At 46.4% G+C, this 18,344-nt stretch overlaps 1 protein-coding gene across 4 annotated transcripts; it reads left to right on the top strand.

Annotated features, from left to right (window-relative positions):
- The first annotated feature begins 2,732 nt into the window (after positions 1 to 2,732).
- Positions 2,733 to 10,093, top strand: AP5S1 (adaptor related protein complex 5 subunit sigma 1). Of its 4 annotated transcripts, none has more exons than XM_036924578.2 (3): positions 2,733 to 2,889; positions 7,304 to 7,490; positions 8,736 to 10,093. In XM_036924578.2, exons 2-3 carry the CDS (start codon positions 7,315 to 7,317, stop codon positions 9,160 to 9,162), a joined length of 603 nt encoding a protein of 200 aa, XP_036780473.2. In that variant the 5' UTR covers positions 2,733 to 2,889; positions 7,304 to 7,314; the 3' UTR covers positions 9,163 to 10,093. The 4 variants fall into 4 exon arrangements, with proteins under 4 accessions (XP_036780473.2, XP_057358773.1, XP_036780468.2 ...); XM_057502790.1 differs by lacking the exon at positions 2,733 to 2,889 and adding an exon at positions 5,694 to 6,042; XM_036924573.2 differs by lacking the exon at positions 2,733 to 2,889 and adding an exon at positions 6,119 to 6,263.
- Positions 10,094 to 18,344: the final 8,251 nt, after the last annotated feature.

The following is an 18,344-nucleotide window of genomic DNA, read 5'->3' as shown; positions in this document are numbered from 1 at the left end:
TGGGGCTGGGCCCTGAAAGCTCCAGAAGCTGCTCCTGTGGCCTCTCGCACCAAAGCTTGCGTTTATTTGGGTGAGAGGACTTCCCAAGAAAAGGGAAAATAGCCATGTGGACACCTGAGAAAGGGAGAAATGGGAGATTGCCCTGGGAGCCATCATGCTGAGACTTGCCCTTCGACTGTTTAGGTGAAGCACTCCCTCTCCCCTCCACCTTCCTGGTTCTACCAGAGGAGGAGGGCAGCTGGATGCTCAGAGAGGGTACTTCACTGGCCCCCAGGTCAGACACACGCCAGCAGGAATTCGTGGCCCAGCACCCTCCCGCTGCTCATCTCCTGCCTCGGTCCCAGCAGCCAAGGGTGGGGCTAGGCTGCCTGGCTTGTCCTCTTCCGACTCCACCTGTCTAGACCAGGCCACATGGGGAGAGTAATGGGTGCTGAGTGGCTAACAACGTCCAGGCTGTGTGCCAGGTGCTGACATCCAGGGCCATGTCTGCCCCCCTCCTAAACCCACCATCAGAGTCACTGCTGGGGTCATGGGACACTTAGTCTGCTCCACTTACATATTGTTGTCTAAGCCCACCAGGTGGTATTCCCTTCATTTTGCCATGGAAATGGAGGAGAAGGCAGGGAGGAAGTGTTGCTCAAGCCAGGAGAAAAATAAAACAAAACAGAGAAGGCCCTGGTGCTGACACCCACCCTGAGGGAAGTGGGCCTGGGCTTGGGAGAAGGCACTCCAGGGGTTTTCCTATCCTATTCAGGCCAGGACCTCCACTGCTCCTGGGAAATTCAGTGGATGGGACAGAGGTGCCCCAATACCCCTGGCCCCGGCAAGAGAAACTGTAACTTTCTTCCTGAAAGCTCATAAAGGAGAGGGAATCAGACAAGGAAGCAGTTTAAAATCCTGGGCTGCCAGCCAGTTTTAAAGGTTGTTTTTCTAGGGCCAGGGAGGGGCAGCAATTCCAGCCTGGGAGCAGCCATGTGTGGCTGCTTCACGTGGTTAAAGAATTGTGTGGGGCTGGCAGCAAGCAGGAGCTGGCCTGAGCCAGGCCTGGCCAAGTCAGTGAGCAACTTGCAACATTTAAAAAAATAATGTTTTCTTTTTAAATTGAGGAATGACCAACATTTCATCAAGGGCACACATCTTAGGCACAGAGCTCAAGATGTAGGACACTTCCCGCATTCCAAGAGGCCCCCTCAGCTCCCTCCCAGTTACCTGCACTCCAGGAGTCACTGCTAGTCTGACCTCTATCACCACAGATCAGTCTTGACTGTTCTGCACCTTCATATGCATGACATCAAACAGTTCCTACTCTTGCTTCTGGCTTCTTTCACTCAGCATAATGACCTTGCGATTGAAGTCTATTTCTGTTCATTGCTGTGCAGTATTCCATTACCCAAATACACTCCTGAATTGTTCATTCAGCTCTTCTGGTTTTAAATTTAAAAAAAAATTAAGGTATGATTTCTATGCAGTAAAACTTGCCCTTTTGAGTATATAGTTCTGTGAGTTTTGATAAATTCAAGTATAAATGCCACCACATTCAAGACACAGAACTTTTTATTTTAAACCCTCACTTAATGGAACCCTGTCACTAGAACCAGGGAACATTTTTAATTTCTCATCTAAATTGATTCTCAGCAGTATTTGATCCCCTTTACCACTTGCTCCTTCTCAAAACATTCTCTTCCCTGGCTTTGGGAAGACACAGAACATTTTCATTCTGCCTTCAATGGATGATTTAGGGCTATTTCAAGCTGCACTGGGAATATACCCAGGAGAGGGACTGTAGGGTCATAGGATGTTCAGCCTCAATTTTCCACAGTTTTCCAAGGTTGCTATACCAACGTTACCTTCCCACTAGCAGGATCTAAGAGTTGTGCTGCTCCTTATTCTCATCAAAATTGGTAAATTTTAATTTCTCTCTCTTTGCCAGAAAAAATTGATTGTTGTACATAGCAAAGGACTCTGTCAACTGTCACATGCTGAACCTACATATCAAGACATGGTCGCAGGGGTTCGAGCGCTAACCCAGAGTCAGAGTTTTCAGACTCTCCTATACTGAAATATTAGTCTTAATTTTTTCCTCAAGTCAGATTCTTTAAGAAGTTAGTGACTCTGGAGTTAACTGGCTCATGTCACTGTTGTGCCCATCTCCTGATGGCCACTCACAATCATCCAGCAAACAAAGGATGTCTAAAAAGTCTTCACCCCGGAACTGAACACACAGGCACTCTACTTTCCAGAGGCAATCAAACTGTAGGTGCAGAAAGGGAGGATGTTTATAGACGAGAGGCCTGTGGCCACTTGGAATCTGGAAACAATCAAGAGGGGGAAGTTGAGTAATGATGGAGTTTGCTGTTCTGTAGCCATGAAAATCACACCCTGAGAGAATGTCAGATGATGTGAAATTATTCCCAGTCTATTGTTTAAAGAAGACAGTTGGTTAGAGGATGGAAGGTAAGAAGCCTTCCCACCCAACCTGCATGGGAGTTTGTCTGGGTGCCACGCAGTGCCGCCAGGGCTTCCTCTGCCCCACCCAGCCCACCCGGGCACTCACGCCCCAGGGAAGGGGTGGCACCTGCAGCTGCCAGGCACTGAGTCAGCGCAGCCTGGGGCAGCGGGAGGGGAAGGGGCCTCACGTGGCTGGGCTGGAGCTGCCTCGTGGAGCCTCTTGGCACTCAGCCCTGCAGGAAGCATGGCTGTTTGAAAGGACGAATCACACATGGCCTCATCCTCCATGGGTCCAACCAAGACTACTTCCCTGGAGTCTGGGACTCCCTGAGGGGAAGACTGGAAGGGGGGAAGGGTCTCCTGGGTTGGGACTGCGGGTACTGGGGAAGAAGGTCATCCAATCTGGGTGGGACCCGAGCTCCCAGGTTTGGATTGCAGAAGGTAAGCAGGGCTGGGGTTGGGGGGAGGCATATGGCTTCCTGAAGCTGGGAGCAAGGGCTGAGTTACTCCCGGGGGGGCCAGTGAGGGGAGAGGGGAGGGGAAAGGGCAGGCTGAAATCTACTGACATGCACACACCTCCTTCAGCCATGTATAAAACTGGACAGTTACTTGATCTTACTGTGCCTCAGTTTCCTTATCTGTAAAATGGGAATTATAAAGCCCCTTCTTCAAAGGGTTGTGGATTGGATCAAATGAGTTGATGTATGTATGTAAAGTGTTCAGAAAGGGGCTTGCCTACAGCAAATGCCATACAAGAGTCTCTGGCTATTATTACTTCAGTCCAGTGTGGCAATTACAAGACCAGACAGTAAAAAAGGATGAGCCTGAAAACATTTCATTTAAAGAAAGGGACCAGTCTCAGTTTCCTTTCCTTCCTGCATGTGGACAAGCCCCTGAGTAATGGGCTATGGGAGAAAAGCCCAGCCACTGTGTGTAGGCCATTGGCCTATTGCACCAGCCCAGGTAGCAGTTAGGAAGCCGTGGATGGCAGTTTGGTGGAGGCAGGGGAAGCTGCCCGCACAGAGCAGTGCCATCTTTGAGCTAGCCGGGGCATGTGGAGGGGGACAGAAGCACAAAGCTTGCCCGACTTGGTCTTTATTCTAGGGAAACCATAGACAATCTCAGCCCACCTGGATTCTCAAAAGAGCAGATCCCCTTTTCCTCTTGGTTTCCAGTTCTACTCTTTGAGAAAGGGCTAGACATCCTTATGAGGGAGTCATTTAAAAAATCCATTGCCTGGGGCTGGCAGATTCTACCTAATTGCCCTCACCCATCCAGAAATAGGTGATGACTTGACTGGTCTGACCTAAAATCTCAGGGTCAGTAAAGATCAATGAGGCTTTCCAGCTGTCAAAAAACTATGGAGCTGTCTCAGGGGAGCTCCCTGCCCTGGAAGGTATATAAGCAGTACCTGGCAGTTGGTCCTGATGTCTGGGGTTCAGGATCCTGCTGTGATCTGGGTAGGTGGTGAATGGAACCTACTCTCCAAATTGAATCAGTATCAGTCACCAAGCACCTACCCCAGTGGTGGGCATGAAGTGGGGTCAGAAAAGGCAAGGCTGCCTGCCTGCCACTGTGGGGCAGACCTCATCCTAATGTGGACAGAGAGTAGAGGAAGGTAGGAATATGGGGAAGGTGCCAATGTGAGAGGCTGAAGGCAACTCCACCTCAGAGGACCACTGAAAAGAGCAAAGCTGGGATGTGGGTGATGGGAATGGGAGTTAGGCTGCATGTAAAAGCAACCCCACATGGAGGTTTAACCAAATAAACATGTGTGCCCCTCACTCTCCAAGAGATCTGTAGTATCTCAGGGAGCCCAGGCCCCTTCCTCACTGTCCTCAGCACATGGCTTTTGACCTTTGGGGCCTAAGCTGGCTGAGGACTGCAAAAAGTCAAGAATGGCACCTGAGTCTGCGCCTCTTATCTGCATATTATCTCCATCTGGGTCCCCCACTGCACTCCAGGGTAGCGGCTCAGGCCAGCTTCTCACTGCTGTCTCCTCCATGTACCTCACACAAAGCCAGTGCACTAGTGGCCTGGGAATTGTGCTGGGCTTACTGCCTGAGGAACAGCAGAGGCTGGAATACTGTGTTCCAGATGCCAGGTGACCCCAACCAGAGCCCTCTGCCAGTTCTCTGTTATAATCAACTGGCAAACACTATGGCTAGCTGAGAGTGATAATGAGCAGGGATGAAGAATTGGGCCAACATCACTCCCAGCCTTATAGCTTAGGCCCCACACTGTTTCTGCTGTGCCTGCTCCTCCACCTGCAAATGTATTTATGTGTTGTTGCCAAAATGCCCACATGCCCTGGCCAACCCCTGAAGCACCTCCTCTAGCCTCGCTTCAGTGGCCCGCTGCCCAGGTCCGATGGCCAGGGGTGTCCAGAGTGCATGCCCTTAGAGGCATCTGGCTATAAGGTCCCTGCCTGGGGTACTCTACCCTGTCCTTCACTTCTTCAGTCACCAAGAAGTGTGTTCAAGTTGGGTCTAGGCCTGCTTTGACACGCCCTAGGGAGGGAAGATGGGCTCATAGCCTGGGTGTAACATATGGGAGATATCACAACCGTAGGCAGACCCTCACAGTGGGTGCCAAGGGGGCAGCTGATGGCTGATGGGCAGTCTAGGTAGGAAGGCTTCCCTGAAGTTTTGGTCTGAGCACATTTTGAGAGGCAAAAAGGGAGGAAAGGGCAATCCAGGCTGACAGAAAAAAACAGTGTAGGGGCAGGGGCTCTGAGAACACTGGATTATCTGGGGAGGCTCAAACATTTCACATGCCAAGTACGGGAACTGTGTACATGTATGTGTGCATGGAAGCCCAGGGCAGGCAATGAGACCAGACAGGCCTTACAAGCCTTACTGGGCCCCAAACACTTCGGTGCTAAGCCATCACTTGGGGTTCGTATTCCACTGCAGGGCTCTGGAGGTAGGCACCTGGGGGTACCCTTTCTGGTTTAAGGTATAAGCCTCTTCACTTTACCTTCGATGGCCTCCCTCAAAGGGGGGTCAAGGAGGGAGCTTGTTAGTGGTACAAGTGTGAAAGGAAGAACTGGTCAGTCTACTAAACCCTCACTGGGGCCCAACGAAGTGACTGAGCTGCCAGGGAAAGTTGCTGACAGGGCTGGGTTCAGAGTTTGAAGTGTTCTATATACTTCAAACGGAGCCTTAGTCTAAACCCACCGCAGGAACCAGAGACCCAGAATTCCCCCAAGAACTGCCTAACTATATGTATTTCCCCCAAAGTCATAATCTCCAGGCGTAAGGCCCAGAAGATTGAATTTTAACAGGGGCCCCAGCGATTTCCAATGCGTACTGGCTAGTCTGAGAACTAGGCCCTGCACCTACAGGCCCGGAGAGTCTCACAGGGATGCCAGGATCGCGGAGGCCCGAACCCCGCCCGGGAAAAACACGCGGCCACCCGCCCTCTTCCGAAAAGTTCACACGTCGGGCCGCTGCGCCCCCTCGCGGCCGCCGGAGACGGTGGCTTGGGGCTCGGCTGGTTCAGGGCTCCTAGCCGGAGCCCCGCCTACCCGGTCAGGGAATGACCGTTACGGGCCACGCCGGAAACTCGGAGCAGGAGGTCTTCGGTCCCATGGTGAGTTACCCGCGCCGGGGATCCAGATCTCAGAAGGTCGCCCCCCTGCGCGACCGGAACACTGCGCAGGTCGTGAGGGCTCCACCCAGCCCGTAGCGTCATGCTCGTGCGCGCGCCCCCGATGGTGTGCGCAGGCGCACAGAGGCCGCATGGCCGCCATTGCTTCTCCTTTTTTCGGGTGGAGTGTCCTGTTAGTAGAGTCCGCGGGCGGAAAGGAAGGGGTAAGGAAGGACAGCGGTCCGACGGCAGGGGTAGCTCACTCAGGGAGGGGTACTGGAGGACTGGAGCAAGGAACTACAACCTCCCAAATGCTCTGCCACGCAGGGTTGCGCGAGGCAGTGACGTAAAGGGTCTGGGCCACTACCATTTCTCTATTGGGGGTGGGGGACGCGGTGGCGAAGGCTGATGACGCGATCTTTTTTGCAGCTGGAGGGTTACCGGAGATCAGCACGCGGTCTGCGGGCTCCGATTTTCAAAGCGCCTTCACGAACTTGCTATTTGACCAATGTAAACTTTCCTGTAGGACTCTCCTTACTGTGTACCCATGCCTTTCAACCCTGGGCTGGCCACTGAGCCATCCAGACACCGTTGTTGTTATTGTAATAGTTATTGTCATTACAGTAGTCTTTATTTGGAAGTAATCTCAAAAGTACAAAAAATTTCAAGAATTTTCTTGTAAAGAACCGTATACCCTTTGATAATTGTTAGAGGCAGATGCCCCTTTCCCTCCGAATTTCAGTGTGTATTTTCTAAAAACAAGGACATTCTACGTTCTAAATCGGATAATATGATAAAGATTATTCTGTAACCGGTAATCCATGTTTAAATGTTCCCAGTTGTCCTAATAATGCCCTTATATTGAAACTACTTTTTTCTTGGCCTAGGATCCCATGCAGGACTGCAGGTTGGGTTCCAACTGTTGTGTGTCTTTAGTCTCCTGCAGTGTGGGGCAGCTCCCCAGCTTCCCTGGACTCTCAGGACTTTGACACTTTTGAGGATTCCTTGCCAATTGTTTTGTAGAAATGGGTTTGTGGTTGTCTGAGATTTCTTCACTACTAGACTCTGATATGGGCAGAAGTGGTACCAACCAGATGCCGTTATTCAGACGCTGAGAGTGTGTCTTGGATGATGGAGTAAGCAGCAACATCAGCCTCCAGGGACGCACTCCCAGACCCTGCTTTCTGATCTCATACGCTTTCTGTGGCTGCCTTCCCTGCTGGGATTTCATGCTCATCTCACTAAGGTCTCTGGTTTCCTATAGCACCCAGAGCCATGGTCCATGCCTTCCTTGTCCACACCTTGCGGGCTCCGCAGGCTGAGGACACAGGTCTTTGCCGAGTGCTCTACTCCTGTGTCTTTGGTGCTGAGAATTCACCAGATGATCCGCGTCCACATGGTGCCGAGAGGGACAGGCTCCTCCGCAAGGAACAGATTTTGGCTGTGGCCAGGTAACTGCACAAGTCTTCATTGAACACACGCGGTTCTCTGGGGGAGAACTAAGAAGCAGAGAGAAAGTTTTAGAGTAGCGTTTTCCAAGAGTCTTCCACAGTTGTTCACAAGTGTTACATGAAAAAGGGTTAAAAAATAATAATGCTATTATCCTCATCATTATTATTACAGTAGTATTTGTTGAGCCTGAGTATGTGCTAAGCATTTGTGTTCCAAGCATTTCACTATAAGAACTCAGTTTAATCCTTGTAAGAGTCTTGAAGTAGGTACAGTTATTATTATCCCCACCTTACAGGTGAAGAAACTTAAGGTACAGAGAGTTTAAGGAACTTGTCTGAGGTTTTACAGCTGGCAAGCAGCAGAGCTGGGATTTGAGTGTAGGCAGACAGACCCTGGTACAGATTAAATATGCTTTGCAGTGCAGGACTTCTCAGGGTCTTTAGTGCCTATAGACTTTATGAATCTCTAAGGAGGAGAAGGAATGTAGTACATGGGAACTCTGTTCCCAGAGCCTCCTGAAAGCTTGAGATCCACAGAGCACAGTTTGGGAAACACCTCCAGATGGGGTGGCTGACCTTGGACCCTCCCATCCCAGACCCAGAAGGAACCAGCAAGTGCCAGAATCTCTTGGCCCCTCTGTATTCTGGGTGGAAGACCAACACTCGGGGGTGGCCCTGTGCCAGCCTCCTGCTATCCCCTTGTTCTTCTGCGCCTCCACCCCTTCCTGTGGCACAGAAACTAAACAGATGCCTTTAAAACCAGCTTGTGCATGAAGGCGATTCAGAAGAGATCAGAGAGTGCTTTCAAAAGCCTGGATGGCCAAATGGAAAGTCTTTCTTTTTTTATTTGGAGAGGGTTGCAGGATGAGATGAAGGTGGAGAAGTTGGATAGTCCAGGTGGGACATAGCTTTCACTCCACTTCCAATGGCTCACTTTTCTTTATGGTGAGGTGGCTTTGTGAAGCAGGTGCGGGCAGGATCTTCCCTAGGTGCCCTTTTCCAGCCCAAGGAGCTGTGTTCAAAGCCTGCATTTTCTTGGCCACACAGAGTGAAATGGTTCAGAGCCTGGAGGCTGGAGCCTGGATTCCAGTCCCCCTCACCCTTCCTGTCCTGTGGGCCTGCACAGGCCACTTAGTCTCTCTGGGGCTCAGCTTCTATATCTGAAGTATGGGAATAATGGCAGCTCCCAGCTCCAGGGGTGGTCATGAGGATGACAGAAGTCAGTGACCCATTGGCTTTTCCCAGGCAGGTGGAGTCCATGTGCCGGCTGCAGCAGCTGGCGTCCGGCCGGCACCCCATGGACCTACAGCCCCAGTCCTCAGATGAGCTGGTACCTCTGCATGATGCTCCACGTGGGGCCTTCCGCCTGGCAGCAGGGGACCCTTTCCAGGAGCCTCGGACAGTGGTGTGGCTGGGCGTACTCTCATTAGGCTTTGCCCTGGTGCTGGATGCCCATGAGAACCTGCTACTGGCTGAGAGTACACTCCGGCTGCTAGCACGCCTCCTCCTCGACCACCTCCGGCTGCTGGCTCCCAGTGCCAACCTCCTGCTGCGGGCTGATCGGATTGAGGGCATCCTCGCCCGCTTCCTACCCCATGGTCAGCTGCTCTTCCTCAATGACCAGTTTGTCCAGGATCTGGAGAAGGAATTTAGTGCTGCCTGGACTCGCTGACCCTTTACTGGGATGGAACTTCCTGAGAGGAAAGAAGTTGGGTGCAGATGGACACACAGCCAGGTAAAGCTTAGCGCCTGCCTCTTTCGCAACCTGCTCCCAGCCCTGGTGTGCTGCCACACTCAGGGCAAGCTGGCAAAAAAGGGTGTAGGCAGAGGGTGGAGGGGAGGAATCACAGAACGTCCTATGCCTGGAGCTGTCACGTGACTTAATTCAGACTGCTGTATTGGGCCAGCCCCATTGTCGTTGACCCCACTTTCTCCTGTCCCTGCCTGCCAGCCAGCTAGCCCCAAACAGTCCGCTAGTGTTGGGCTGGTGAGAGCTGATGTTTGTAACTCAGCCCACTTTCTTCTTCCAAATTCACAGTCATTGCAGCACAGGAGTCTCCCAGACTCCAAGGGATAGGGGAGCTGCTCTCTGCCTTTGCACCCCACTCAGACAACATCATCAGCTAGGATTTGGTTAGTGAGGACTTGCTTGGTGTCCAGCCTCAGCACAGTTCACAAATATGTCAGTCACTCAGTAGGGGGATTCTGCAGCTCCCTTTGGGCCCAGCCCATGTGCATGGGGTAGCCTAGAGATAATTATGGAACTTCCCTCATCTGCAGGGAGGGAAGGTGTTATCAGGTGGTTGCAAGAGGTCTGGCCTGGGCAATGTCTCTCTCATTTGGAATTAAAAGCACTGACTGTGTGATTTCATCCTCCATCTCTGTGAGTTTGATTAGTACACATCTGCTTCTGTAAGTAATGCCTCTGTATGGCCCTTAGCTTTGTCTCTAAACATTTGTGGTCAAGGATGCCCTCAAGAGGGTTCTCAGGAGGTGTCCTGTTCTTATCCCCACAATCACTTGTATTTTCTTATGTGCCTCCTTTGGATGCTAACATTTGCTTCCTCTACCAAAATAGTGGGTTACCGTGGATCCCTGAGAAGCAGAGCCTAAGACAAGGATTAGGTACAAGCAATTTATTTGGGAGGTAATCCTGGGAAGTGCTAGAAGGGGAGGTGGTGCATACAGGTGCATTACCATAGGCAGTAAGAAGCTGAGGGCCTCTGGGGGCCGGTGCACAGGCAGTACCTCTGAATGACCTCACCCGAGTGGGGAGGGGCTGGGGATGTTTGTCTGCCACTCTCTTCAGTCAGTGGTTCTGAGTTGGTCTCAGGGCACATTCCTTGGTTCTTTCTCTTAAGTCCTCAAGCAACGTGGCTGGGCCTGCCTACACATGGTAAAACCAAAAGGGAGATTGGTGTGTGTGTGTCTGCTGCTGTTAGGGAGTCTTTAATCAGCAGCTCCTAGGGGTAGTTTAAAATGGTTCAACTGGGAAAAAAAACCTCAGTTTACATCTGTTTCATGATCTGGCTATTACCTGTAAGGTGTGGCTTTCTTGTAAGGTCAGAAACAACCTCCTCAGTGGTCAGGTGTTGGCCTCATCTCTTGCCAATCATCAGTTGCCCTTTGGTCCCCAGGAAGGACCCACTCACACCTACTTAGGAGGCAGGCTTTTGCCTCCCAAGTCTGCAGCCAAGGCCACTAACCATGCCATGCCTTCCACTACCGCTGTCACCAGTGGGACAAGGCCACTTTCTCCATCCTGCTGAGACAGGGACCATGAGCTTAGAATAGGGTGAGGGCCTCGGGAAAAAGCAAGGCAGGGTATTTACAGTCAGAACAATGTAACTACATGCAAGGAAACCCCCTACCAAAACTCTGTGTTAAACATTAAGCTTAGAGTCGTTCTTTGGTGAAATCAGTTAATATTCCCCAGATACAGAAGAAGAGTAGCATATGGTTTTATTATGCTAATCATTTGTAATCATGTGTAAGATTCTCTTTAGCATGCTAAAAGGCCCAGACCTATGTGCTGTCTTTCCTCCTTCAGACCTAATGAAGTGATTTGCAAACTGGGCAACTAATAATGGCAAGTAATCCCAGCCAAAAACAACATAGTAAAAGGCAGGAAGGATTCCACCTTAAAGATAAGATTGCATTTTAATACCCAGGAAGTTAAGAAGTAAGATTCTTAACTTACTCTTTAGCAAACAATAACTCAGCCCACCTCGGGGGCTGGGCAGGTGGCCTTGTTTGATATGCCTCCAGACTAAGACGCAGGTATCTAAAGGAGAAATCAGAGCAGGAAGTTCCTTGTGTTAAGTTAATTCTAAATATTCAAGGACCTCTTAACAAGTCCACACCCCTAAGCCTTTTATCCGCTTCCCAAAAATCCTCAATTGCCTATAAAACCCCTAGACAACACACAACCTCAGGCTCTTCTTGTCCCCTCCTGGCATGAGCCAGGAGCTCTGTCCTCTCACTGTATCTCAATAAAAGTCTTCCTGGCTCTCCTACCTTGACTGCTAAGTTTATTCTTCGACTCCGCAAACAAGAACCCTGGCATCAGTGGGAGGGCGCTGGCGTGGTCGGGTCCCCAGGGAGCTGCCTCCCTCTGCAAGGTCTGTTCGCCCTCGGTCAGTCCCCGCTGCCATTACAGTGCCAGCTTGGGCCCTCTACCCCCATACCCATGCCCGCACTCTTCATGTGAAGGCAGGCTTGGGTGTTCAGGGTCCTGTCCCCACAGACGACCATAGCCTTTCACTGCTGCCTCTCAGCACAGGCCTGTCGTTCATTCTGGGTCACTGGATCATCCAACTGTGTTTTGTGTCTGGAAGACGCCTCTGATGATTCATTCTGCAAAGTTGCGATCTCCTGGCTGGGGAGCCGCGACCCGGGAACGGGCGGCGCGGGCGCGGCAGGGGTGCGAGCCGCCCGCAAGCCCAGCCCGGCGACTGCGTCGCCGCGGAAGCACCCAGTGCAAAGGCAGGGCGCCTGAGCCCACGCAGACGGCCCGGCCTGGGCGGAGCGAGGGTGCTCGGGGCGGGGCGCCGGGGGCGGGGCCACCAGGAGGCAGGTCGCCGGCCTGACAGCGCCGTCTCCCCGGGTTCTCCAGGACCGCGCGGCCGGCGCCCCCTGATGGCCTCCAGGTGTCAGGCTTCCCCCGCGAGAGCCGAGGGCGCGCTGTCCCTGTGGCCGCCGCCGCCGCAGGCGCGGAGCACACGGGCTGGGGCGGCGGCCGCGTGCCCCCACGTCCGGCGGAGACCGCGGACGTCTCTTAGAGCCCTTGTCCACTTACTGTATACTAGAGATAATGGCAGTATATAGAAATTCTTTTTTTTTTTTTTACAACTGCATAGTTACTCCAATTGTCTATTGGTAAACATTCTGTTGTTTCTGCTATTACACATGGTGCCACAAATAATACTTTAGTTCATGTGTCACTTCACACTTTGGTCATTATACTTCTGGGATAAGTTCCTAGAAGATACGAGTCCCAGGTCAAAGGGTACATGCATGTGCAATTTTGCTAGAAGTTGTTAGATTTCCCCCCTTAGCGTATGGATCATTTAGCATTCTCACCAGCAGTGTACGGGAGGGCCCGTTTCTCCACCGTCTCACCAACAGATTAGGTTGTCATAGCTTTGGGTTTTACCAGTTTGACATGTGAGGAACAGTATTTGTGTCTCTTCTGAGGGAGTTTGAGCGGTTTTTCAATTACTTGAGAAACATAATTCCAAGTGAACTAAAGATTTAAATGTAAAATAGAAACTGTAAAAGTATTTGCAAAAACAGGCTTCTCGTCTGTGTAATGTGGTTTTAGTGTTGCTTGATTATTTAATTATTTGGGGCTTGTTTTGTTTGTTTGTTTTTGCTAGGATAATGGCAAATATTTTTAAGTTTTTTCCCCAAACATTTTTTTAAAGTGAAATGAGGGAAGAGCTTTAAAGACATCACCAGCTTATTTTCCCTTGCTTATTTATACATATGTACCTGTTTGATCTTAATAAGAAAACAAGCCTCATTACAGTAAAAAGGAATTTTAGAAATTCATTAATTTTTAAAATACACAAACTGTCCAATCCAGTAATTTAATCAAACAGTTTGGGCAGACTTTACAGCTGATAGTGAATATTTTGCATTATACAGAAATTGCCACTGTTTTGGATTTGTGCACTCTAATTTTTAACTTATTGATGCTCTATTGTGCAGTAGCATTTCATTTAACTTTAAGATAAGGCTCATATAGTATTACCCAACTAGTTGGTAATGTGATTATGTGGTACCTTGGCTTTAGGTTTTAATTCGCACATTTTGGCATGCTTAACTTTCTGGTAACACCCTCACCTGCATTGGTTTTGTTTTTTGGGTTTTTTGTTCTTGTATTTTGTTTTTAGGTCCACAGAACATGAGAATCCATTTTTGACAAACCTTGGAAAGCTGACACTATTTCTTTTTTCCTCACTCTGTACGAAGGATGTATTTAAATGAATGCTGGTCAGTGGGACGTTTTGTCAACTATGGTTATTGGGTGCTTACCTATCTATTGCCATGTGAATGTTGTATACGACTGTAAGGCTTATGTCACAAAAGATTTTTATTCTGATTTTTCATGATCAAAGTTCATATGATATTGTATAGACATGCTTTGTAGTGAACTATAGTAGCAATAATTTCTGTACACGATCAATGGTTTATTGCAGCATTTCTTTTCCTGTCTTTTTTTAAAGAGTTAGTATTAATAAATGACAAGGAGTAGAAAGTCAAGATAAACATTTTAGAAGGAGAACTTACAGCACACAGATACGTGATTCTTTGGATGTGACATTTTTGGATGTGATCCTAAAAGCTTTTATTGAGTATTGTCAAATTTGTAAGCTTCATAGAGATGGACATCATATTTATAATGCTCTTCTGTATGTGCTATCATAGATGTGAAATTCTTGACCTTAATATCGTCTTTGAAAATGTTAAATTGAGAATTCTGTTAACTTACACTTTCTGAATTGGCATATTGTATTCCTGCAAGAGATTTGATTTTTCAGCACAGTGCAGAGTTCTTTGCATATGTCTTTTTTCTAATTCCATTTTGTTTTAAAGCACATTTTAAATGTAGTTTTCTCATTTAGTAAAAGTTGTCTAATTGATAAGAAAAAAAAAAAAGAAAAAACAGGCTTCTCGTGTATTGCTCGGGAACGTGTCAGTTGGCATAGCTTTCTAGAGGGCATTGTGACGGTAATTACCAACATTAGAGATGCACCTGCCCTTTGATCCAGCAGGCTTACTTTTAGGACTTAATGCTACACGTATAATCAAAGTCATATAAAAGGATGTAGATTATAGAATTATTTAAATAGCAGAAGCTTGGAAATAATGTAACTATACCTTTTCAAGGGGCTGGTTGAATAGCTAACAGTATTTCCATAAGTTGAAATACTATGAAACTATTAAAAAGAATAAGGTAGCTTAATAGGCACTGATGTGAATGATCTCAAAAATACATAAGGAACTGTATGTTTAGTGTCCTCTATTTGTGCTGCTCCTTTCTTTAATCTTTTAATGTACATAGAATAATTCTGACAGGGTATATTAGAAACTGGTGCTTACCGAGATAGGAGGAAAACTAACTTTTGAATATATACTTGTTGGAATTTGTAACATGCTACAAGTATTACCTTTCCTGGTTTCAAAAAAATTTTAAGTATGGATCACTGTTAAGTAAAAAGTAAAATTCCCCGGTCCTGGCTATCCCAGTCTCCATCCCATAGGTCCCGATTGTTAATATCGTGTGTACAAACACATACAGACTTCCGGAGCTGTTTTACGCAAGTGGGATCATCACATATGTGCTTTTTGCATGCTTTTTGTCATTATGTATTGCATGCATTCTGTGTCATATAAACTCTCTTTAATGGCCTTTTTAAAATTAGAGAATGCAGAAAAACAGGTGTCGTAAGCACAACCATTCCATGTAACCACCACTCAGGCCAAATTAATAAATCATTTTCAATGTCACAAAGCCCCTCTCATACCCACTCTCAATCACTACTCCTTCCCTCTCTTCTTTCCTGATTATTAGCACCACAAATAGTTTTCCCTGTTTCTGAACCTCATATCAATGGGAACAGAATATGCTTTCTTTTATGTGTGGGCTCCTTCACTCAGCATTTTACTTGTGAGATTCATCCATGCTGTTGCAGGTAACAAAGGGTCTTTCATTTTCGTTGTGCATTCTCTTAAACTGTAGGATATGTCACAACTTAACCATTCCATCACTGGACGTTTGGGTTTCCAGTTTGGAGCCATTATGAGTAATGCTACTTATAGATATTCTTTATAAGTCTTTTGGTGCACATCAAGTATGTGTGTGTTTGGTTTTAGTAGTTTGACCAGTTGTAGAAAGTGATATTTCAGTTGATACTCCTACCAGAGCATGGCAGATTTTGTTCCTGTGGTTACACATCCTCACTGACACCTGCTGTTGCCAGTCTCTTTAATGACCCATTTCAGAGTGTGTGAAGTAGTATTTCGTTTTGATTTGCATTTTCCTGATTCCTAATAAGTTAAAAGTATGAGTTCATTGGCCATTCGTACATCCTTTTTTATGAAGTGCCTGTGCAAGTTTCTTGACTTTTCTATTAGGTTATCTATCTTTTTCTTACTGATGTATACAAGTTCTTTATATATTCTACATGCAAGCTTTCTGAATTATATATGTTGCTATAAGTAAGTGTCCCCCATTTCATTCTCTTTCAGTCATTTCACTTGCAATTAGTGTCTTGTGTGTGCTGTTTAGGAAATCTGTGCCTGCCGAGGGCCATGATGATCTTCTCTAATACTCCTTTCTAGGAACTTTATTATTTTTCCTTTCACATTTAGATCCTCACCTGAAATTTTTTTTTTTTACATGGTATGAGGTCAAGATCACTCTTAATATTTTTACATGTAATATCTGTTTGATTCTGTAACATTCACTAAAAGAATGGGTCATCCTTTCCCTATTGCTCATAGTATCAGCTTTGTTGCATGTCGGCCCCTCCCTGCTTCCGACCCGCAGATAAGGGGGAGACACGATGAGATACCGAAGACCTGAAAGGACCAGCCAGGGGACTCGAGGCTTAACACCGCAGGAGTGGTGCTGAGAGGGCTCCCTTCATATTTATTGAGCACATACGTGTTCACAACAATAGAATTCTGTGTGGGGGACTTAATAGACAATCATTAACTAACTTGGAACTTAATCCTCAGCAGTCTCCGGTCTCTTGGGGCACCATGTCTTACATGGTATTGAAACAATAGCAAAGACAATTAGGTCACAGAAACTGTTTTGGTCTTGATCACTTATCAGGAATTACAGGAAAATAATCAAGTCATATATGATTATACATTTGATTTCTATACTTGAGTTCTATATTAATCGCGCAGTTGTAATTTAAATGCCCACATGTACGTGGATCCATTTCTAGATTGTGTCCTGTTCCACTGGTCTGTTTTTCTACCTGTGCCCATCTTTTTCTCTTCCCTATGCTATACAGTCTTTATGTTTTGATATCTAGTAGAATAAGTCATCCAACTGTATCATTTCTCTCATTCCTCTTCTGAATGCTCTTGGATCATGACCCGTTGCATTCCTACATAAATTTAGAATCAGCGTGTCAGTTTCAGCAAAAGCAAAAACAAAAACCACTTCCTGAGCTATTGATTGGGATTGCCTTTAATCTAACAGTTATTTTGGAGAGAATTGGTATTTTTTTCACAGTATTGAATCTTAAAATCCATGAACATGGTACATCTTTCACTTATTTACATAATCAACTTCTCTGTGTAGTGTTTTTTTGTATCTTTTAATAAATTGTTCCTAGGTGTGTGTTTTTTTTAAATTTGAGCTGTACGTTTTTGATGCTGTTATAAATAGGACATTGAAAATTTGTTGCTGATGTTAGAAACGCAACTGATTTTTGTATTCAGAAAACTTGCTAAACTCTGAACATTTATCTGTACATTCTTTAGGATTTTTATATGTATGTCATGTCTACAATCTTGACACTTTTTTCTCCTTTCTTTCCAATCCTTTTATTGTTTGTTTATGCCTTATTGCACTTGGCTAAGATCTCCAGTACAATGTTGAACAGAAGTGATAGCAAACATCTTTGTCTTGTTTTTCCTACTCTCAGAGGGAGCACTTTCCAGTTTTGTATTACATATGACATTTGAATATAGATAGACATTCTTTGTAGATACCTTTATTGGATTAAGGAAGTTCTGTTTCCATAGTCTTATTATCAAAGTACCAATTTTAGGAGCCATTCTCTTATGTTTTTCTGTTTCTTTAATTTCTGTTCTTATAGATACTATTTCCTTCTTCCTTTCTTCATGTTTGAATTGCTAGGATTCCTTTGTGGCTTTTAAATATCGATTCTTAAATCACTCAGTTTCAGCCTGTTCTCTTTTCTCATGTATGTTTTGAAGGTTACTGTGAATTCAACTTTAGCTTCATCCCACTAGTTTTTAAATAGAAGGATTTTTCATTTTCATGCAGTTAAAAATATTTTCTAATTGCCATTGTGATTTCTTCTTTGACTCATGGGTTACTTAGAAGTACATTGCTTAATTTTTAAATGGTTGGGAATTCTCTAGTTATCTTTTAATTACTGGCTTTTAGCTTAATTCTGCTAGGTTACATGATGTATTCATCAATCCTTGAAATGTTTTGGATTTGCTTTATGTGCCAGCACATGTTTAGTTTTGCTAAGATTTCTACCTTCACTTGAAGAGAAATTTTATTGTGAAGTGCTCAGTTGTGGTTTATCTTGCTTGGAATTTATTGTGTGCCTTGATGACTTTGATGGTTTTGAAAAGCTCTCAGCCATTATCTTTTATACTGTTCTGCCCTATTTTCTCACCTCCCTCTAGTAACTATTCTTGGACATGTTAGACATCTTCACTGTGTACTATGTGCGTCTCTTCGTGTTTCCCATCATTTTGTCTCCCAACCTTCAGTTCTTCAGTTTTCTAGTTCACTAATTTCCTTCAGCTTTGTGGAATCAGCTGTTTTAACTCATCGTTGCATTCTTAATTTCAGTTAGTCATTTTTATAGCTACCATTTCTGCCTAGAATCTCCATCTTGTCATTTAAATCACAATAAACCATTCCTCTAAAGTCTTGACAACTCCAGTATTTGAATCTTCTGTGCTCTGTCCACCTGGTTATTGGTCAAATATTATCTTACATACCTGAATTTATGTGTTGTTTTGTTTCTGTCAGACAGTGAAAAAAACAAAACAAAGTAGCAATAACTCGAAGCTCTGAATGATGGTATCTTTCTCCAGAGAGGTTTTCCTTTTGCCTCTGGC

This window comes from Manis pentadactyla, chromosome 5, assembly GCF_030020395.1.
Source record: "Manis pentadactyla isolate mManPen7 chromosome 5, mManPen7.hap1, whole genome shotgun sequence".
Classification (NCBI taxonomy): domain Eukaryota; kingdom Metazoa; phylum Chordata; class Mammalia; order Pholidota; family Manidae; genus Manis; species Manis pentadactyla.
This window is presented reverse-complemented; position numbering and strand designations above follow the sequence as displayed.